The sequence below is a fragment of the Ahaetulla prasina genome, chromosome 2 (assembly GCF_028640845.1).
Source record: "Ahaetulla prasina isolate Xishuangbanna chromosome 2, ASM2864084v1, whole genome shotgun sequence".
In the NCBI taxonomy this organism is placed as follows: domain Eukaryota; kingdom Metazoa; phylum Chordata; class Lepidosauria; order Squamata; family Colubridae; genus Ahaetulla; species Ahaetulla prasina.
The window spans coordinates 233,388,687-233,412,365 of NC_080540.1; the positions used below are offsets into that span (position 1 = coordinate 233,388,687).

A 23,679-nucleotide genomic window follows, 5' to 3' on the forward strand; every position below is an offset into this window, starting at 1 on the left:
AATATAAAGGTTAGAGGTAGTGATGATAGGAGAAGGCCCAGAATGGAAAAACAGAGATGAAGAGGGGAAAGGTGTCACCGAATAAAGACAAAATGCATGGTGAGCAGAATTTTGACAAGGCACAGATCACCCAACATGGGCAAATAAGCAATGAAAAACTAAACAGCAGCAGTGAAAACATCAGAAGATAGGTTTCAGTGAAGAGAAATAGCTTGAGGGACAACATTACTGTCTGTGACTGTTTAATAGGGGGTGGAAGGGAGTAAGAGATGGGATCCAAGGAGTTTAGGTAATAGGGAGTGATAATGACTGGGAATAACGGAGAAGGTGGGGTTGAATGTGTGTTGTAATATTTGAAACAGGCATCTTACTATAAGGAGTTTTAAGCAATCAGGTGAAATATTGCCTCTTTGGAGACCTCACATTGGCTGGGAGGAGTCAGAGAAAGCTAAATGGACATAACTTTATCAAGAAAAAATAAATTAATAAACAATAATGCTATAGAATTTACATAGCCATTTTACTTTTTCACGACGACATCTTTTCACTTTAAAGATGATGCAACGTAACATGCTGAAATAAATCAAATGTAGGATAAGGAATGGCAGAAGCTGGGGGTGGAGTGACAAGATGGGAGCACTCTAGTATCCTTGTGTGGCCACAATTCCAGTCCCCCTTTGAAGTGCCACTGAGCCCCAAGTACTGACCGCTAGTTGAGAAGGTTCCTGCGCATAGGCCCTTAGCAATAAATCAGAGCTGGTGATGAGAACAGCACAAAATATCATGGGCTGTCCCCTGAGCTTAGCAGATGAAATTGCTAGGACTTGATGTCTTAGCAGGGTGAGGAAAATCCTTAGGGATGATTCACACACTGGTGAGCACTTCTTTACTCTCCTACCATCGGGCAGGAGATATAGAAGCATAGCCAGTCGAGCGAACAGGCTGAAAAATAGCTTCTATCTGTGGGCTGTCAAGACTTCTGAACGCAACATACCATAACTACTTGGTATGATAGATTTGCAGGCCCAGCACAATATGCAACATGTCTACACTGGTGTAAAATAATATAATGTAATGTTATGCACATATATGTATAAAGTATTGTGTGTCTGTTAGTGTGATATATTGGGTTAGGGTTTTTCTTCTTCTTTCATTTATGAGTCATTGAGATGTATTTTGTGTTAGGGAGGCTGCACTAAGGGAGGCTCATCCAATCTCGCACACGTTGTGCATTGACAATAAAGGTTTGAATTGAATTGGTCTTTCATGCCTGGCATTGACTAATTTTTTAAACATTTTATTAGCAAAAAAAATCATGTATGTATGTATATATTATTCTGAATGCATTTTCCCTGGATATTTAAATTAGGGTTCTCTTCTACTGCAAATAATCCACTTCTATGTGTTTTGTGCTTAAGAGTTCAGCTAAATCAAATCAAATATCCCTTTAATCCAATATGGGGCTCCTTATAGGGACCAACCAAATATTTCTAAACCCTTCAATCAAAATATAAAAGCATTTGATAATAACACAGGAAATATAACCTGAAATTCTATTATTTATTCAACAGTGAATCTGTCTAATGCAAAGAAAGTTAAAAGAAATTAAGGTGATATCTTTCTTTGCATATGAGTAATTGTTTTTTTCTCTTACTGAGATCTATAACACTTTAATGTTATCATAATTAGAATATAACGTTTATTATATGAGTACGGGTAAGAGTAACTATTTACTAGTTATTACTAGAAGATATTGCTGTAAGTGTCTACTCAAGAAGAAAATGCTAAGAATATTGTAATAACATCTGATCACTAGATTGTATGCCAGGGTTTGTATCAATACAAAGAAGTGTTGCAAAGTAATTTGTATATTTTTTTATATTAACATTCTATTATTTGGTGGAATCAAAAGATGTTGTAAATATCTACTGTTATTTCCTAAATGCCATAAAATAAAAAAAATGAAACTGAATCTACTAGGTCTAATGTTGATTTTATTTCATTGTTTGGTAGTTCTTACTTGATAATTAGGTAACATAGGACAAGGTATTTTTGTTGTTTTATCATAGTTTTTAAAGCTTTAGTCCTCTACTTACAACAGTTCATTTACTGACCAAAGTTACAATGGCATTGTAAAAAGTGATTGATGACTGTCTTTCACACAACCATTGTAGCATTTCCATAGTCATGTGACCAAAATTGAGATACTTGACAACTTACTCTTATTTATGATGGTGCAGTCCTAGGGTCATATAATTTACCTTTTGTGACCTTCTTCCTAGCAAAGTCAATGGGGAAGCTAGATTCACTTAACCACGCTACTTACTTGATAAATGTAGTGATTTACTTAACAAATTGTGGCAACAAAGGTCATAAAATGGGACAAAGTTCATTTAACAATTGTCTCACTTAGCAACTGAAATTTTGGCTCAATTGTAGTTGTAAATTGAGGAGTACTTGTATTTACAAAAAGTGAGGTTTTATGGATGCAGACAGGGCCAATTTGTTCCTTTTCTTAATAAAGGGTAGAAGGAGTTCTGTATTTTTCCAGTTCCTGCAATTAGGTATACCATAAAATTTTGCTATTTCCCAAATAAATTTCAATAATGCAATCCTGAAACAGGGATGCACCTACAAACAGCTCAGGATTATGCCCAATGTAAAAAAAAAATAATCACCATAAACAAAATTGGAATAGCAGCAACAAATACATTAGTTGCAGAACAGCTGTCTCCTTTGCTGAACAAGATGGTGTAGCTTTTTCAAATTGTTGTATTAGCAAAGAATTTTAGAAAATTAGTCTTATATCTGGGGCTCATGAGGTTAGAAAAGAACTGATTTACAGACAGAGCTTTTGAAATGAGCCATTAGCTGTGGTTTCTGAAGGCTGGCTCATTATTCTATTATTTGGGAATAGGTGGAATTATGAAGTCAATAATGAAGGGCAAATATCTTTCTACATGTAAACCAAAAGTTATGGAACTGGAAGATGTACAGTAGATATCTCCTAAATTGACAATATGAATTATCAGAAAGAATGGAGTCAATAAATCAAAGAATTTCATCAAGAAATCTTTTTTATTTTCATCAATACAAAAAGTATCCTGAATGTGTCCAATAATCCAAATGGCAAAAGCCTGTATTAATATAGTGTACAACAATGTTTTTTTCTGATTGAAATACTAGTAAAGGATTTCTGTAACTTGAGTCTAACTATATATTAACAATAGCACTCAGATTTATATACCTCTCCATGGTGATTTACAGCACTGAGTAGTTTACAGTGTCAGCATATTTCCCTAAACAAACTGGGATCTCATTTTACCAACCTCAGAAAGACAAAAGGCTAACTCAACCTTGAGTCAGTCAGGATCGAACTCCTGGCTATGGGCAGAATTAGCTTGCAATATTGCATTTTAACCACTGCACCCCCATGGCTTTAAACGGTCATGTTTCATCCAGAAATGTTACAACCAGAAATGTAAAAAAATTAAACAAGTTATTTACTTCTTTGTTTGTAGGGCCTAATTTTTTGTTTTGCACAATAAAATACTTGATATCCTACAAAATTAGGTTTGATGGCAGCTGTCTGGAACTTAATTTTAACTTTTAAAACCCCTGAAGTTAGGACTTGACTATCCAAGAATCTGACTGTTGCTTTCTTCTTCTAATATTATTATTGTTATTACAGTAACTTATCTTATTTTTAAAAATTTCCTAAAAGGTTTTCCAAAAATCACAAATACACACTGAACCCATTTGTCCAGACATATAAAAAGTTTTTTTCTTATGTTATTTTCCAAGTACAAAATGTACCTCATCCAGGTATCTCTTGGTGGTAAGACATGCCACTAACGCTTCCTTTTAAATATTTTAATTATACTGTTCTAATGTCAATGTTTTATTTCAAATTATTTATGCAATAGTTTGGTGTTCTTAGCAAAAAGATGTTCTAAAATATTAATAAATTAACTATTCAAATTATAGGATTTATATAATTCATTTTAAATGGGACCTTAGTGGTGCTTTTCACATTAAGGATCTACACCAGTTCAGCTTCAACAAAGATCTATTACTGTACAAGCTGCTCTCAGACCATCATTTTTGGATTCTTAATATTTCAGTTGCGAGCCTGCAGACCACTGTCATCTCTGAAACATTAGTCACATTTTTCTATTTATTTTGTCCTGAATTTCAAGCTGATTTTTCTTATGTTTTTGTATACAAGAAGATTTGTATATTACTTTGCAAACTCTATTTGGCTTAATAAAGGCCAAAGGCCATTACCCTTATCATGGATTGCCTTTAAAAAAAGAATAAAAAACATAAAGTTCAATATCCTTTACTTTCAATGATCAGATGCTTTCAAGAAACTGAGTACATATTTTATAAAAACTTCATTTCAAGTTATGGTTCCATGTATATAAAATCTGTTGGATGCAGTACCACCTGATTTTGGCTGATCTAAAAAAACTTAAAAGCAGACTCGTGCTTGTATTCAGAGATGAGAGACTACCAGGAAATACCAGGGAATGCTAATCTGGGGAGTAAAAATGATTAAAGATGACAATACAGTACAACGAAACTTCCATACTATTGTCAAGGAAAAAAACATGGATGTGTTCACATAACATCATGAGTAGAATGATGTTTACTAAATAGAATCATCATTTTTTTAAACCATGAAGAATATTATAGACTCAATAAAACAGCTTTCCTTTCTTTTTATGATCTATGTTCTTTCTGAATGTGGATCAGGATATAAATAGATAAAATATTTTTTAAAGTCTTGTTTCAACTCCCCACTTTAGTTTATAGTTCTGCTATTGCTTGGTAGCTTCCCATCCAATTAACAGACTAGGTTTGATCCCGCTTAGCTTGTTAAGACTGCCCAGGGTCAGTTAGGTGCTGTCATTTAGCTTCAGTAAGTTGAAAGAGAAAATAAATGTTGGAAACAAATGATAAATATATCTTTATTAAATGATAACTATAATATAGGTCTTCTGCTGAATAAAATCCATGTCAAATACATCAGATAAATAACATTAAGAAAAGGGTAATTTTTGGCTTACTTTCCAATCCTACAACATCTAGTTGGAGTTGAGGGAAGGCTTTTTTAATTTTTGCAACGTTGTTATCTGATTAACATCTATGTCTAGAAACATTCTGACACACAGGCTAAAAACAGAGTGTATGTTGTGTTTTAAATCCAGCAGGCCAAAATGTTTTCAGATGTTTGAAGAAACCCTCAAGAAAAATTTTTCTGTTCCTCACAAAAAAATCTTGCCGAGATTTCTGAGTTTTTAAAGGAGCCCATTACAGTTCTAAATTTACTTGCAACTTATTGAATGTCAACTCCATTTTTGTAAACTACTAGTTTGCTGACAATAGTCTTAATCTACCAACCTTTGGAAAGCTTAATTGGAAAGTTTTGTACACACATAATTGAAATGCACACATAGGAAAGTTGGTGGGTTTGAAGAGTGCATTTGTCAGTTTTTAGAAAAAACCCCAAGAAAACTGTAATATACTATAAGAATTTGGCTACATCTATCCATTTTAAGATCCATTCCTATTTTCCCCCCAAAGAGTGGCAACTGATATATTTCTAAATGAGGCACACTATTATAGAGTCATATTTTTAACTAGCATAGCAATATGGATATTATTCTAAAGAACAAAACTCCTTATGTTCACAGTGAAAACAAAAACCTACTATTTATATATCAAATCATCTGAGTTTATTAATAACAAAAACAGATGCTCAGAGACGTCTGATTTTTTATAAGACATCCTTGACATATATATTGTATGGGTTAATTCCTCACCTATGGCTAAACATTAACACTCATAAGGAAGATAACAAGTTTCCAAATGACTTTCCACACATCCCCTTTTCTTGATTCTGAAACTGTACCTGAAGACTATATATTTTAATAAATCTGTAACCAAAGAACAAATATCTGATAATGCTGAGTTGCATTCCTGAACTTGGCATCCTCCAGACATGTTGGGATTATAATGTCCAAAATCCACAGGCATCCAACAAATTTTGAGAGTTGTAGTGTCATCACAACTGAAGGCATCAGCCCTGAGAAGGCTGCTGTGGACTGGTAAAGAGTAGAGCAGTAACTTGCCCCAAAGGTGTTATATTCTACCTGGATCTTCTTGTGACAATACAAAGAAAAGTTCAACTTCTTTCTTTCAAGTCTGCTTGCTCTTGACAAGACTGTGTCAATGGAGCCCAAAGAGCAAAGATCCTTTTCTTTGCACTATTATATTCTTTTACTACACATAACAATATGAACTACAGAGCAGAACTTACATAAGAAAAGACACTTATATTGCTGAGCAGCCCCTGAATGCACAATTTGTTTTCTCGGCTACCCACCAATTTTAATTTTTCTTAATGGAAAATGTCCCTAAGACTGAAGAATCATTTCTGGGTACAAAACAGAGGCAAGCTTCAATAAAGCCACAAGCTCTTTGTGAGGTTCACACATGGCAGTCAGTTTTATAACACCACGCCTTCCAAGCAAACAGTGCTGCAGACATTTTTTTTCCCAAGCCATTATTCCTAGTCACAGTCTCCCCATTTGAATTAATTACGATGCCACAGGATGACATACATACCCTCACCAAATGGACAATGTATTTCTATCTCCCACGTGTCTTTAATTTAGGAGGTGGCTTGAACCCCCAAATGGCAACAGCTCCACCGGTTCCTATTCTCACACCTATCTAGCTCACCAATTATAGGTGTTCCTGATCCAAACCCTTCATCTTTCTGCACTAATAAAAGATTCCCAGTTCATAGCCAGCCTCTGGCAGAAGGCTGGATCCAGACCCTTGCTTGCCTTCCACCTAATCTGTGTTCAGATCCTGCTGCCTTTCAAGAAAAGCCACAGCTCCAGGGCAGAGGAAGGAAGGACTCCAGCCTTCCTGAGGGGGCAGCACATACTCAGACTCCTGCAGCCTGAAATCCCGTCCCCATCAATCCTAGAAGGCAGCTCCTTCAGTCCAGCTCTTTATTTCGGGTCAGGCTTGCCAAAGGCGGGTTGGGGATTGCGTTTTTCTCCTCCTTGCTCTCTTTGCATTCCCACAACAGGCGTTTGCCGCCCATCTCTGCCCGAAGCTCGGCATCTTGCTCTACTTCTCCTCTCTCCCTTTTCACCCAACCTCGCCTCTTTCTCTCCATTTTCGGGAAGGCGTCCACTCCACACGAAACCACCCACAGCAAGCACAAGCGGCCATTCGACTCGCTGCAGACACGCTGCTTGCTAGGAAAGGCAGGCAAAAGCCAGGAAAGGGAAAGGGCCAAGGCAGCTTAAGGCAAGGCATCCCGGCATCTACACACCTCGCTCCTACGCCCAGGATAACGCATCTCGTTATGGATGGAGATGGCACAATCCCATTGCAAAAATAAATAAATAAAAAATTCAAAGAAGCGGGAAGGGATTGTAATTCTCCCCTTACAGTCCCTCCTCACTCAGCCTGCCGTTTGAACACACCTTTCAGGCCAACAGACCCAAGTTCTGATTTCCTACAGCAGCAGCTGGCTTGGTTACAGCCACACTATGCACAACTGCACGGGAATAAATCCAAATACCACAGGGCAACTATCCTTGTGAGCGCTCTCGTATGCACACACGCATCAGCACACCCAGGATCACCCCTTTCTTCTAGGACTATATAGGTAGACCTAAGCTCCTCCGGCGCATTTCTGCCGTCCCCCTCTTTCGTCTGGGACGAAGCAAGATTGGTACCGGGGTAGTGGGGGGGGGGGAAGGAAGGGGAGGGAAGCAGCTGCCCAAAATGGGGTGACGGCATCGCCGGCTAAGTCTTACCCAGCAGCAGCAGCTTGAGTTCTCGGCGGGCGTCCCGCTTGTCTCGGCGGAGCTGCCTCTCGATCTCATCGTTGATCCGCCTGGCTTCCTTGGCTTCCTCGCTCAGGCAGCACGCCATGATGGACTCCAGAGTCATTCTTCCGAGCTGGTTCAGGCGCAGCCCCCACCCCGCCCCCCGAAAACACGCAGACCCCGAGCCACAAAGCCGCGAGCGCCAGAAAGCCCTCCCGCTCCTCAGTCGGAGCGCCCCTCCCGTCGGCAGGCGCGGGCAAAGGCAAGGCGAACCCCGGGGAGAACCCTGGCTGCTAACACGCGGCGACGCCCGGGCAGCTCCGCGACGTGCCCCCCGCCCCGGGCAGGTATCCCTACCTACCTACAACCCTCCCCGCCAAGCCTGCCTTTGGAAACCCTCTTCGCCTCTTCCGAGTCCTCCTCTCCCTTCAATCCTGCGCCAAACCGCGGAGAAACATCCGCCCAGGCAGAAGCAACAGCAGCAGCAGCAGCAAGCGCGCTGCCCGGCAGAAAGCTAAAGCGTCCTGCTTGCAAACAACCTCGCTTTCCTACCCCTCCTTCTATTCCTGCGCTGCCGCCGCCTCTCGGCTTCCTCTCCTGACCCTCTGGCAAACCGCGCGGCTCTTCCCTCCTCCGCCTGGAAGCCCTAACGGCTGCGCCCGAAGCCGCCCTCCGCTCCGAGCCCGTCCATTTCCTTCGCTTTCTCCCCGCTTCCCCCCCTCCCCTCCCCGCTGCCTTTTTCTGAACGCAGCGGCCCCCAAGCGTCCCGCGTAAGGAGACACGGCTTCTGCCCTGACCCCGAAAAACCCTCCGGACTGCTTCTTGGAAAGTCAACTTCCCTCGCTAGGGAGCCGCAGGGCGAAGAGATAGGGAGGGGGAGAGAGAAAGAAAGAAAGAGAAAAAAAAGAGACAGAGAGATGGCTGCGCTTGCTTGTCTTCGAAGGCGGCGGCGGCGGCGGCAGCGACAGCCAGGGAGGGCCAGCTCTTCCTTTCTCGGTTCCGCCTTTCCTTTGGTGTAAGAAACGGGGGTGGGTACCGCGGGAGGCGGGTGTGGGGGGAGGCAGAGACTGGTGCATATACTGTGCAGCCAGACGGATTTCAGTAGCTCAGCTCTCCGGGCGTGGTAAGGCAGGAATATGGCGGATCTTTTCTCTTGCTTTCTGTTCTGCGCGCACCCCCCCCCTCCCCCCGAAATGAAATCCCAGGGAAGTGGAAGCTTCACACCCGCCGCTTCGCACTGCAGCGCCCGCAGTCACAGAGGGAGGACCGAGCCCTTTCTCCCCACCCCTGGCGAGGGGCTGCAAGTAATGCATTACTATGGGCGTCGCTATTATTCCCTTAAGGGCAGGGGGCTGCCGCTTGAGAAAACCGAAAACCTTCGAATTTTACAGTTTTAAATCTCGCCTCCCCTTCTTCACCTCTATTCCTTTCGCTGCCCTTTCCACGATATCGTGGGTATAGTGAGCCTTCGCTTTCTCTTATTTTTAAAAGGATCTGGGACGTAGTTGGGAGAAAGGAGGCTTAATGGATCAGGCGAAGCTGAGATGAATTGCGTGGGGGTAAATCCGGTTCTTCAGAAATATTATGTCTGAGGTTAGAGGAGCGTCACCAAGGGAATTGCATGCTTATTGCTTGCTATTATTTTTATATTTATTAGATTTATATCCTACTTTTCCTGCTCCAGGCACTATGGCTAGCGCTCCTATGAGGTTTCCTGACAACAACCGTGTGAGGTAGGTTGGTTGGGAAACTGAGTGACCCATGGTTACCTGGTCTGATTACAGATTTTTCCTCAATGTTGGGAATAACAGTAATGAAACTGCATTGGTTCATTACTTATTATATTTCCAGTGAGTAAAACAGAGTTTATGAACTTTAAATCACTTCACTTGCCAAATGGTGAAAGTTTAAGCCAGACCATTTCCATATCTGTTTCCTTCTGTGGTGACTGTCGCTGAGGTCCAAAGTTGTAGCTAAGGCCTACCCTGTATACAGTTAAGATAGGTTCTTGTGTAAAAAAAAATCATAATAAAATAAATACTCTGGGACTGACAAACATAAATTACTACTGGGTGGACTGCTTTACTTTTTTTCTCTTGGAAACTAGAATCCTGCAATTGACTGAATGAAGAGAATCAGAGTATACAAATGCTTACTTGAACATTATGGCTCCAGAAAGAGTTGTAGCTGTTTTGATCTCCAAAATCTTGGTCTGCAAAAATTAGAGACGTTAGAGTAATCTTAAGACCCTCACCATTGTCAACACTTAATGTAGTTACAGTATAAGCACAGCACAGCAATCAAAAATTTGACACCCCATGCGAGAAAGTGTTTCTTATACAGCCAATTTTTGCAAATGAATTACACCACTATTTTCATGTGAAAATGCAGTACAGATGGGTCCATGAAATTGGAAGGAGTTCAGCTCAATAAGATATTTTACCTTCATGTCTTACATAGCTTTCCAGATATTATATAATTATAATGAGCAAACTGGACTCAGTTAATTAACAATTTGATAACTTTATTTGGTTTAGTGATAAGATAATCATGAGAGAAGCATGTATTTACAAAATATATAAAATGGGACATGCAAGATATTTTGTTTTGTACCTACAAGAAATTGATCAAGCTTCCCTTGATTTGTGCTGTTGCTGGGCAACATCAGTGTAGAGCTGCCACTTTAGGTCTGTTCTCTAAGTGACCTGCTACTATTCTTAGACTCTACAGTTAGTCCATATCTCTCTTTTTTTTGTAAGGAAAAAAAATGTCCAATACCAATATATTTTTTGAAAGAGCAAGATTAAGAAACACTTGCATAATTTCAGGGTGAAATTACAACCTGAATCTATATGAGAATTTCTATGACTACCTGCCAAAACAATTTTATTGAAATAAAATTTCATCTATATATTTACTGACAAAAGTTCAACAGAGACACAAGTTTACATTTTATCTTCCATGTTTAAGTGCCAAACTTAAGTATAAACCATTCCCACATTATGCTGGAGTAAAGTTTCAACAAATTTAGCTTCGCCGATCACTATCCTGGTGAATTATAACAAATTGGAACATAAAGATTAGCAATGTAGCAGTGGTGATGAACAGTATTAGAATAGTAGCAATAAAACTAACGATAAAAGATATTTTCTATGTCAAATTGTGGAATCCTGAGCAAGTTATGAAAATATTTTATATTTTTGTTTGGGAAAAGGGTAGTATGGCTTACATACTATATACGGTATACATACACATATAAGAATTGAGCCTCTTCTAGTAAAAGAGATGGTTTATTGTGGACCTTTTAAAAGGGCGCAGAACAAGGAAATAGAATGCTTACATATCTCTGCAGACTCATGAGTGATTATATCTTGATGTGATTTGTCCTCATTCCTGTTCTGACCATTGCAGTTTCATTCCTGGTCATTAGCTCTGCTGGTGGGAGCTGATGAGAGTGGGAAACCAACAATATGAAAAGAAGATCTTTACCATTTTAAAATTTGTTAGTTATATTTATAGATTGGCTGGCTAAAGTCCACTCATTTAATCACAACGAGAAAAACATCCAGAATCTAGATCCATTAAGGTTTGGTCTTAAAAGAACAATCTAATGATAACATATACAAATATTTATTATTTTTAAGTTCATCCTTTTTATTGAAGTATCAATTCCAAGGTATCTTCTCTAATCTAGGACCTCCAAATTAATACCTGCAGGGAGATTGGAATGAGATTGGATCTCTCTCTCTCTCTTTCTCCCTCTCCCTCCCTCCCTCTCGCTCTCTCTCTCTCTCTCTCTCTGTGTGTGTGTGTGTTTGTGTGTGTGTGTGTGTGTGTGTGTATGCATATGTATGTATACTTTGCTCTTCAAACTTTTCAACTTTCAATGTTTTGCTCTTCAACTTTTCAACTAGTATTGATGATAGCAACTTAATGTGGGATATTTATGAGCAACACTTATTTTCATTGTATAAAACACTTATTTTCATTGTACAAAAAAATAAAACATCACTTAGTGATCTTACAGCATATAGCTGTAAGAAACAATTAGGTTGGTTTGCTTTTTCTGGTAAGATAGAAGCTGTAACTATATTCAGCTTAGTTCAAAAGAAATGTGATTTCTATAAAATTCCTAATGGGGTGAATCCAAAAAACATTTTCTGGACTCAGTTTTGTTGTGTAGTTCTTTTCTATGAATCCCGCTGTGACCCGTTTTACATTTATTCCTTATATTTGCCATTCTTCCTCTTCTCATTTTCTTCATTTTCTGTTCTAGATAGAAATCCTCCATGCCCTTTTTTTGTTTGTACACCTCTTAGGTACCATGCAAACTGATTATAAAGTATTATTTATTCCTGTAGTTATCTTCATTAAGAGTATTAAGTTTTTCCAGGGGACTCATATAAATGTGTTTTCACACAGTATTGGCAGCTATCAGGTAATAGCTTGTTGTTTAGAAACAGCTTTACCATTTATGCCAAGACTAACTCTTCCTTTAGGGTCAGCTTGGGACTGCATGGCCTCCATGACAACCATAGAGATATCTCCACTAATAACTAGCTAGATACGTGAGGCAAGGCACACTCTGGATTTGTTTTTTTCCACTTCCCGGCAAGAACTGTAAGACATTCTCTTTGGGCTGATTTGTACCACTTAAGGGTAAAAGGCTAATGTGAGGTGTAGATTAATATATTCATATTGCAGAGAAGATTCGCCCTTTGTTAAATAATTTATTTTTAAGATATTGCTTTTCATGCAAAGTTCTTTAGATATGATGGGAACATACAATGATGTTTATTTTTATTATATTATGTCACTTTTCTTTCAATTTGCTAAATCCACTGAGCTTTATATTATTGAATTGAACACCAGATATATTGTGAACCCAATTACACAAACTAAGAGTGTGTATACCAAGGGCCTACTCCCAAGGAAGAATAATTGTGTTTTTGTACAAATGGTGGATATAGTCATTCATTTTCAAGATTCGCTAATGTGACATTTACTTAATAATAAATTTTCAAACTTCATTTAGTCTTCTAAAATGGGTTGACATGGCTAGAATTGTTTAAGCATGGCTTACTGAATGTCACATCACATGCTAAGCCGTAATAATAGTTGGGTTCCCAGGTTATAGTTTAGCATTGATATGTGAACTTGGCCATTGTCTTTTAATGGAAGAGTTCAGTGGAATCACAAAGAGTAGGGGCACAAATGTTTGTGATCCCTCAGTTACAGGAATATGAATACCCATATCTGCATTGGTCACTGATAGAAGGGAAACATGTATTTTTTTACTAGGACAGTTGGAAGGCAATTCAGTCTACTTTTCTTCATTAAGAAACTAAACTATAGAAACAATGGTTTGTCATCATTAAGTTAATCACTATGTACATGTTAAGTGAGGACATGTGGTCACTATTTGTGACCTGCCAACTTTCCCAACCTTGAAAACATCAGTTGATGCTTCTGAAAGATTTGGGCTATTGCATAACTACTTTTCTGTTTTCCCATTTGATTTTTATTCATATGGGTTTCAAAACATTACAGCACACTAACCTATAAAGTGGTTTGTTTGATTATAGAACATAAGGTCTAAACAGAACCAACTGATGGCCCTAAAGATGGACGTGTTTTTTAGACTATTTTTCAGATGACAAGAAGATCTAAGCCAGGATTGCCTCTATTGCTTATCCTAACTGAACTCACAAGTAAAGTGTAGCCTACTAAACTAATCTGGAAAAAGTGTCCTCATCTCCACTCCATTTTGGTATGCTAATGATACTAGATAGAATAGAAACTACTTTGTGAGATAGGTTTCTGGAATTTCTCTCTTTATTCATAAGATTTGTATTCTGCTTTTCTCAAATATATATCTACTCAAGACAGTTTATTATAACTAAATCACAATAGGGAATTACAATTTTATTGTTATTGCTAACCTGGTAAGTAAAAAGTCTACTTAATTAAGCCTGGTTTGCATGACAGCAAAAGCAGATAACAGAGAACATCTTTTAGTAGGACAACCTGTTAAAAATATTAATGAAGACATGGGGACAGTTCTAAGTTTGCTTTCTGCTAGTCATGTTTCTTTTTTAGATGGGACAATGGAACCATTGGGACATAGAGAAGGTCTTTACTGCTTTACGTAATGAATAGATAGGCTGTCTTACAAAGTGGTAGGCTCTTAAGAAGAACTAAATTTGCTCTTTATTGTTCTAAATGTGCCCATAATTGGAATGCAAAAGGTAATTAAGGAATGTACAAATACAAATAGCCCTTCTAAGTAGTCATATTTATGGTCTAGAGGGGAGCTGAAATCCTGCAGCCCCTATCAAGGATTTCCTTTCCATGCATGGAGAGGAGGGGAAATTCTTTGTCAGGCTGCAGGAACAGAACTAACCCTAACCTATTCTGGCAGCCTGACAAAGGATTTCCCTTCCATGGTTGGGAACCCTCTGGCAGGCAACCCTTTTACTCACTAACAGATTTCAGGTGCAGAGCTGAAATTTTTCAGTGGGCAGGCTCTTCATTCTGACTGCTTAATGACCTGGGAGATCGCTTAATGACCACAAGCGGGAGTGCCAGATGTGTAGTCTCATTTAACAACGCTTCACTCAGTGCCCGTGATTCTGGTTTCAATTATGGTCATTAATACCAAACTGAGTTCATGTTGTGTCTTGCCCGCTCTCACAGCAGCCGGGGCCTTCTTATCTGCTCCCGAACACGGAGGAATGTATGCCTCCCAGCCCCAGTCCTGGCTCCATGCCCAGACAAGCTGAAGAGGAGGGGGCACCTCCCGGTCCCAGCCCTGGCTCCATGCCCAAGCAGGCTGCAGAGGAGGGAGCACCCCCCGGCCCCAGCCCTGGCTCCATGCCCAGGCAAATGGAGCAGCTAGACCCCTCCCCCTCCTCCACAGCATGTGAGCCTGAGGAAGGTTTATTTCCAACAGCTGCTGATTGGAGTGACCCTCGCATCAGAAGACTGGATAGGCGGAGGCAACAGAAGGAAGGGAGGGGCAGGCCTTAATGAGTGCTGAGTCATGGAGCCACACCCCATGGCCTATATAAAGGATCTGCTTTCTGGCAGTCTCTGAGTCAGGCAAAGTCGAACTTATCTTGCTGAAGTCACTTACTGGTCTCCTGCCTGCTCTGAGGACTTTGCTAGGACTTTGGGCAGAGCTGCAGAGGCAAACCTGATTCGGATTTCCCTGACCCGGCCGTCAGCGGAGGAGTGGGACACGACAGTTCATGTGAATGAATTCCAGATGAATGTTACATAAGAAAGAAAGCAATAATTCAAGATTATCAATTTTAACATCTTTTTTTAAAAGAGAGGTTCATAATTAATGAACAATAAATTATGGGAAAGGTTTATACTCATATTTTTAAGAAAGCTGGGATGATAGTAGGCAGGAAGATGTTTACAGTAGAGAAGCTGCATCTAATGAGGAGATTGCTTACAAAATGTCCCAAATGGTGATTTTCCATAGTTGCATAATTCCATCAATTTAGTGCTATAATGTGAAATTGAAAGCATGAAACCCACAGGAAATAAGTCTGTACGATAAGGTACTTTTTGTGTTTTGCTGGAAATCACATTGTACTACTGGCTCAGACACACAGCTGTTCATTGAAATGAAATGCTAGAAGTAGACAAGTAACGGAAAAACCCAGTCACTTCAAGAAAGCTGCAATACAGGTAGTCCTCGACTTGCAATAGTTCATTTAGTGACTGTTCAGAGTTACAAAGGCACTGAATAAAGTGACTAATGATCATTTTTCACAGTATCCCCATGGTCATATGATCAGCCCAGTGGTGAAATCTGGGTGGATCTATCCGGCTTGCGTGAACTGGTAGCACTGGTGGAGGGAGCTCCATTCACCCGCCGAGATGTTTTTGACCCTCTGTGCATGCGCAGAAGAGGCACATGCATAGCGTGCACTCCCGCGCATTCCCATTCCTGAACCAGTAGCGAAGGTAAGTGGGTTTCACCGCTGGATCAGGCGCTTGGCAACTGGTTTATATTTATGATGGTTGCAATGTCCTAGGGACATGTAATCACCTTTTGTGGTCTGATAAGCAAAGTCAATGAAGAAGCTAATTTACTTAGCAACCAGGTTACTAACTTAATAACATCAGCAATTCACTTAACAACTTGTGGCAAGGAATGTCATAAAATGGGGCAAAAGTCACTTAACAAATATCTCACTTAACAGGAATTTTGGGCTTAATTGTGGTTGTAAGTCAAGGACTACCTGTATATGCAGATTAGAATTTAGCATGTTAAATCAAAAGAATTTTTCAAATTTAACAACTTTATGATGCGGGGACTTCATAGCTGGTAAATTCTGGGAGATGAAGCACATACATCTTAAAGTTGCTAAGTTTGAAACACACTGCACTAGAATAAGGTAGGTACAATAAAGCTCAGTTGAAAACTGAAGAAACCTTAGTCATGACAGTGATTTGTGTAGAAATTAGATAACTAAATTATATTCAATATAATAAGTTCAGGCATGTCTAAAATGGCAGAGGGGTAGCTTTAAGTTATATATCCATTATTAGTATTGAATGTAGCTCAGACATGGTTCATCATGCATTTTAAAACTCATTCATAAAAGTACATACTGAGAGAGCAAATGGTCAATGGCTTTGTGTGCTATTTCATTTGGGTGAACTAAATATGTTGTAATTAAATTAAATACACATATGCATATGATTTAGGTGATTATTCCACCTCAACATAGATATTCTAATAATATTACAATGTCTTAACAATATTAAAAACATGCCAACAATGTAACACAAAATATGACTACACCTTGAATTGTACATGAAAACTTCAGCATACCCAAAATGTCATGCATTGATGGCTTCTGGACTAGTTGCTGCTTCTGAATGCTCTTCAGGGGTAATCCCACGTAGAGCACATGGGAGGTGATTCAGGCTATAGATAGTGCAACAAGAAGAATAAATGAAGGATCACAATGTACACTGATTCCTATATAGATAATCTATGGCCCCAGAATTACCTGTGATCCCCATAAATTCATTTTATGGCCCAAGAAGTACACAAAAGATCATGACAATATTTATTTGCACGTAGTTCTCATTTAAGATCTATTCAGTCAGCAACTGTTTGAAGTTGCAACAGTACTGAACAAGGTCTTAGGACAGGTCCTGGTAGTGGTACTCTTACATGGCCATTTTGGCTAGACACATAATAAAGTATTGGCTTTTATTTATGACAGGGTTGATAGCCTTGATTCCAGGGGAAAAAAATCAGAGATAAGGGGTTCTTTGGACATAGAAAAGTATTTAATAGGTAAGATCATTGCATAGTCAGACTGCTTATGCTTTTATGCTATTGCAGCACCTATAGTTTACTTTCCTATACAGTACTTAAGAGGCAATATGTTATCTAGTACTTCAGCCATGAAGCAGAGATGTGAAACATAAGCCTTCTACTCTTTTTTATAGGTTTGTAGATGTCTCTACTTGCACTGTCAAATTATAGTGGCACAACTGCCAAAAATAGGAGTTTTCCACCTAAAAAACAATAAGATTACTGAAAGCTGTGGAATAAACCCAAATCGGCCCAACTATTAACCAAAAGCTAAGGAAGCAACTCTTGTAAATTTGATATGCATTAAATCATCCTGCCCTCTGTAACTACTCCATACATTTCTGAAGCATGTTGCTTCTTACAGACATTTTTCATGTATTAAATAAAAACTCTTCTACATGCTTTGGTAAAAGCTAGCAATATTCCATTATAATCATCCATGTAGAACCTAAATATATAGGCAATTCATTCATTAAATGTAAATAACACCAGATCTTCAATCTACTCGGTAATTAGGGTCATAAAACTTTTCTTTCCAATTGCCAATTATAAGAGCACAGAGAATCCTTCCATCATCTAGTTATCAGTTTCCATATAATAAATAAAAGGAACGTGTGTGTCTGAAAATATTAAACTTTGTCTCAAAGTCAACTTTATCTATATCACTAATTCTTCCCAGAATACAGTAATTTACCACATTGCAAAAACATGTGTTTTACTAAAGTGTTATTTTGATGCATTTCCAACACCATGATGATGTAATTACTTTTCTATACAAACAAAATGGAGCCTAATAACGCTGATGTATTTGTTGTATAAACTGCAATCTAAAATCTCATGAGGTTCAGGGAATTCACCAATGGAAAACAGATCACTCCAGTTTCTTATTCTGGTCACTTTTTAAAATTTGCATACCAAATTTATTTATTGATAAATAATTATAAAGCTGTGGATTTTTTGATTTCATAAGATTTAATTATCTCTTCTGATACATATTGGAAAAGGTTGCAAAGGCTGCTGATGCAAGTCAAGATGTCATAAAAGTTTGTTAATGTAAACAATATTAGTGGGAATAACTAGCACTTATCTTTTAACATAGCAAATAATAAAAATTCATTCTTATCATTCATTCACTAATGTAAGGATATAATATGAGGGTCCCAGCATCTATTATATCATTTTTAATAAACTTTAATTTATGGATTACTTCTATCACCACTAATTTAGCATAAGAAAAGGCATTAAAGCACAGATTCTCTGAAATAATACTGCAGTTTTAATAATAAAAGAAATATTAAATCTATTATATTTTGAACCCAAGAGTCCAATTAATTAAAAGTATATATGAAAATTCCAAAAGGATCCTGGATGAAATTTTGCATTAAGTGGAGGTGTCCAAAATTTCTCAAAAGATATGCATAATGTTCTAATTCAAGATCCCATATTTAACTCATAATTGCATCTTTTTCAAAGATAAGATTCAGAGCTGAACAACTCAATAGAAATTAACAAAATAGCATGTTAGGTTTTTGAGTATTTTTATATGAAAATTATATTGTATTATATATCATATATATCATATCATATATAAAGTTTATAAACATATAAAGTTTCCAGAAAAAAAATCATGTGCCAGTAGCTGCGAAGCATTCCCCATCAAACAGACTGCTTTTAAACCTATTTGTTCTGTGAATATTGCTTTCGATTTTTCTTTGACTCTTTTCAGTCCTTTCTTATAGACACATATAATCTTCTTAATAATTGCTTTTTTCCATTTTTTTTCTTTTTCTCTAAGATCAACAAATGATAGTTGTCATTCTTACATTGATATTTCTAAGCATAACACACACTGTTCAGATTTAAAGACAACATTTTAAACATTGACAAAGCAGTTATGTTAATGCATGCTCATCTGGGCATGCATATAAATATCAGCAATCTACAAATATCATTTTGCATTTTGGTATTACTGCTTACATTATCGTGTAGAATTTTTTCCTGCTTGATGTCTGCACGCGTATACAATATATGATTTAAGTCAGAGTCCCAATACATTGGAATTCTAATTACTATATGCTAGTTTTATAATCTCATAGTGCTAATGTTCATTTCATAGTAAAACATTTTCTTGAGTAGAATTCTATAGTATTCAACAATTTTTAGATTACTATGTTTAATACTGTGAAGTAATACATTTCAGATCCAAATTACTTTGTGTTCAAACTTAGTTAGATTTAGGTTGCTCTAATGTTAACCCAGCTTACTTTTAGGGAAGAAGTGAGGGCTAGGTAAAGGTAAAGGTTCCCCTAGCACATATGTGCTAATCGTTCCTGACTCTAGGGGGCGGTGCTTATCTCCATTTCAAAGCCGAAGAGCCAGCGCTGTCCGAAGTCGTCTCCATGGTCATATGGCCGTTGTTAGATGAGAGCTATATATGGCATAATCAGGGAAATTCTCCTAAAGCTTATGAACTAAAATATTGTTCCATTGTTTGTAGCCATTCATATTCACTGCTGTTATAATTAGAAAATTTTGTTTAAAATGAATAAGCTCTGCAGTGAATTACGTAAAATTTCCTTTAAGTAAAATGAGATGAATTAATTTTGAAACACATTAATCAATTGTATACATGTAGTATTGTGCATGGCAGATTTACTTGAATCTATCCATCTGAAGAAAATAAATGTTTAGGTAGATTTCATTACTTCGCTGCTTTTTTTTTTTTTTTTTTTTTTTGCTTATTGACAATATGCTAAAAGGCTATATTTGTATCAGTTTTATTCTGATACATGAGCTGCAAGAAAGTTCTGCAGTTGTTTAGGGTTTACTAGTGGGACTAAAGTCCGTCAATGGTTTACACTAATGAGTTTTTGAAAGTTTTAGTGAACCCCTTTGAAGTTTAGAGTAATGTTTTCATGTTTTTCTACTGTTTATTTTATCTGTTCTGAATATATCTTTGAGTTTCGTGAGACCAAATTTTGTTTTACTCTTGAATAATAAAGTCTCCCTTGAATTTAGCTGATGATTGCATGGATGCCGCCATTTAAATATATTTGTAACAATACAGAAGTACTTAAATTATTTTAATTTTCTAGATTTCTTTTTACATTCCAGTCTAGTTTCTTTTTATGGAATAGTTTGAGGATTTCCCATCCTGTTTAGCTTCTCCAAAATGAGCCAAAGTCAACTGGAAGTGCCTCCCTTAGAAGGATCACAAAATGTATGTGGATCAGGAACAGCAATCCTTAGAAAATGATATAGTAATTATTCTATAGGTTTTTATTTCATTATTTTTTTTTCCATATAACAAATGTGAAGTGAAGGTTCTGGAATAAATTCTAAATTAAAGGGCTAAAATATATGACAGAAAGTATACATTATACATTAATGATATTTAAAATGTGCACATATATGAAAATAGGAATAGTGCATGTGCGTTAGTAAGAGATCAATGCTATGTTCTAGTGCAGGGGTGACAAACACAAGGTTCCAGGCTGGATCCGGCCCATGATGAGATGTATATAGGGAGGAAAACTTAAAGGGAAAGAGTAAAAAGAAATAAGAAATACTTGATATTACAAGAGGCAGAGAAAATGCAGAGTAATTTTAATAAAAATAAAATTGTTTTAGAAATGAATGAAGGGATAAACAAGATGCTAAACAAGATGCATCCTGCATTAAATAGAATTAAAGATAAAAGTGATGACATAATTTGAAATACTGGAAGAAGTAATTTACAGATATTTATGGGAATGGTAAATGTTATATTGAAGAGTGTAATTGAAAACCACTAAATATTAGTGTCCAAGAAAAAAGCGGATGAAAAGAATTCATAAATACTAGGAGGATATTGCACAGTGGTAAGGCTGCAGATGGGGGTAAAATTTTATATATGAGTATGAATAGTTATGCCACTTATTTAATGTTGTGTTAAGATGCATTTGTGCTTGATATTTGGAAGATTGCCACTATTGTTTTCCTATGTAAAGAAAAGCTAGCAAGAGAGGGTACAAAAAACAATATTTTAAGATTGCCTGGTAGGGTGTTCAGCAGAATTCTGACACAAAAGTTGACAATAACAAACTTTTGGACTTCTAATGTGGCTTCATGTCAGGCGTGGGGTTTGCAGACTGGATTTTGGTCCATTATCAGGTAACAGAAATATTCATATGGAGGAATTTTTATTGGACATTTGTGGATTTAGAGAAAACACAAGTGCGAAAGTTAATACATTTAAATTATGGAAGGCTTTGCACAAATATGCAGTTGAAAATTCATTGCTAAATGTGAGAAATGTGATTTATGATAAGAAGCATGAATTAAAATTCTCTGTGGCTCAGGCTGCTAATGCAGTCTGTTATTAACAGCAGCTGCCTGCAATTACTGCAGGTTCTAGTCCCACCAGGCCCAAGGTTGACTCAGCCTTCCATCCTTTATAAGGTAGGTAAAATGAGGACCCAGATTGTTGGGGGCAATAAGTTGACTTTGTATATAAATATACAAATAGAATGAAGACTATTGCTAACATAGTGTAAGCCGCCCTGAGTCTCCGGAGAAGGGCGGGATATAAATGTAAATAAAAAATAAAAAATAAAATAAAATAGAATGATTTAAAAATGATTCTGTGTTGAGCAGGGAGAAAGATAAGGATGTTTCCTTGATTGCTTAATATATTTCCGCATCACTGAAAAGGAATGCTTTCAGTGACATTAGAGATACATTAGTTGAGGATGTGAAGGTATATTTATTATGTATGCAGATAATACTGTGTCGTTGGCTGAGAACCCAGCCAAATGCTCCAAATGCTTTGCAGTGAATGTTAGATTCCTTGTATGGTACAACTTTGAGTCTGAAAATTACCGTATATACTCGAATATAAGCCGATCCGAGTATAAGCCGAGGTCCCCAATTTTACCCCAAAAACTGGGGTAAACTGGGGACTCGAGTATAAGCCGAGGGTGGGAAATGAGGCACCTACCGGTTGGGGAAACCCTCCCTCCCTCAGCTGAGAAGGCTGGCGGCTCCCCCGCCCCGCCCTCTCACTGCACCGGCAGGGCTTCCTCGCGCCGTCCGGTAAAATGTGAAAAAAAGAAAAAAAAAAAACTCGAGTATAAGCCGTATATACTCGAGTATAAGCCGAGGGGCTTAAAAAAAAACAAAAACTCGAGTATAAGCCGTATAGACCCGAGTATAAGCCGAGGGGACGTTTTTCAGCACAAAAAACGTGCTGAAAAACTCGGCTTATACTCGAGTATATACGGTAATGTAATCATAATAGTTTTGTTTGATTAAAAAAATGAATGATTAGAAATTGTGGAAACAAGAAAAGGTTGATGAATTTGTATACCTTGATAGAATGTTTCTAGAGATGGATACATTTTAAAATAAAATATGAGGATGTGCTTTGAGCTAGTCATTCTTTCTCAGTGCAACTCAATTCACAGCATGGTTGAATAATCTGTGGTCTGTTATGAGGATCAATTTTTTTTATCGAAAATGAAACTGTTTTTGTTTCTGCCTATAGGTAGACCATACATAGCAATCACAATTAGGACCAGGAACTCTAAGCAACATGATTGCTAAGTGAAACATCATGTGAATGTGATGGATTTACGACATCACTTTCCATTCAGTCATTGTGAGTCATCTCAGGTTGCTAAATGAGGCATCATGTGATCAAAACTTGCAATTTTACTACTGGCTTCTCCATTGACTTTGCTTGTTAGAAGCTGATTGTGAAATCTTCAAATGACAATCACATAACCATGGGAAAACTGCAGATACCCTCCATTGCAAAGTGCTCAAATATCAGTCATATGGCTTCAGGGATGCTGCAATGGATGCAAATTTATTTTATTTTATTTATTTATTTATTATTTAAACTTTTATACCGCCCTTCTCCCGAGGGACTCAGGGCGGTGTACAGCCTACATTAAAACAATTAAATATACAAACTTAAAATAACAATTAAAAAACTTATTCAATAAAGGCCGAAATTAAAATCGTCAAATTGACCATATTAAAATACCCAATAAAATTATTAAAATTGAAAAAATTTAAAAATTTAAAAATTTTAAAATTTAAAATTCAGGCCAGTCCTGCTTGGATAAATAGATATGTTTTCAATTCCCGGTGAAAGGTCCGAAGGTCGGGTAATTGGCGTAAACCGGGGGGAAGTTCGTTCCAGAGATTAGGTGCTCCCACAGAGAAGGCCCTTCCCCTGGGGGCCGCCAGCCGATATTGCTTGGCGGACGGCACCCTGAGAAGACCCTCTCTGTGAGAGCGCACGGGTCGGTGGGAGGCATGAGGTAACAGCAGGCGGTCCCGTAAGTACCCGGGCCCTAAGCCATGGAGCGCTTTAAAGGTGGTAACCAGCACCTTGAAGCGCACCCGAAAGACCACAGGTAGCCAGTGCAGACTGCGCAGGAGTGGTGTTACCCGGGAGCAACGTGATGCTCCCTCAATCACCCG

General features: G+C 37.9%; 2 protein-coding genes across 5 annotated transcripts in view; one reads left to right on the forward strand and one right to left on the reverse strand.

Annotated features, from left to right (window-relative positions):
• LOC131193592 (guanine nucleotide-binding protein G(q) subunit alpha) overlaps positions 1-8,116 on the reverse strand; it is a 112,217-nt gene extending 104,101 nt beyond the window's left edge. Inside the window, exon 1 of the mRNA XM_058173940.1 lies at positions 7,848-8,116. Within this exon, the coding sequence (XP_058029923.1) occupies positions 7,848-7,983 (136 nt within the window). The 5' untranslated portion in view covers positions 7,984-8,116. The remainder of the gene's footprint in view (positions 1-7,847) is intronic.
• A 798-nt stretch (positions 8,117-8,914) lies between these two features.
• Positions 8,915-23,679, forward strand: part of CEP78 (centrosomal protein 78) — a 71,823-nt gene continuing 57,058 nt past the window's right edge. For 2 of the 4 annotated variants that reach the window (XM_058173936.1, XM_058173933.1), the window contains exons 1-2: positions 8,915-8,982; positions 9,517-9,592. The gene's annotated coding sequence lies outside the window, so the exon portion shown is untranslated. Of the gene's footprint in view, positions 8,983-9,045; positions 9,164-9,516; positions 9,593-23,679 lie in introns of those variants that run through there. The other 2 variants (XM_058173934.1, XM_058173932.1) reach the window with 1 other exon arrangement.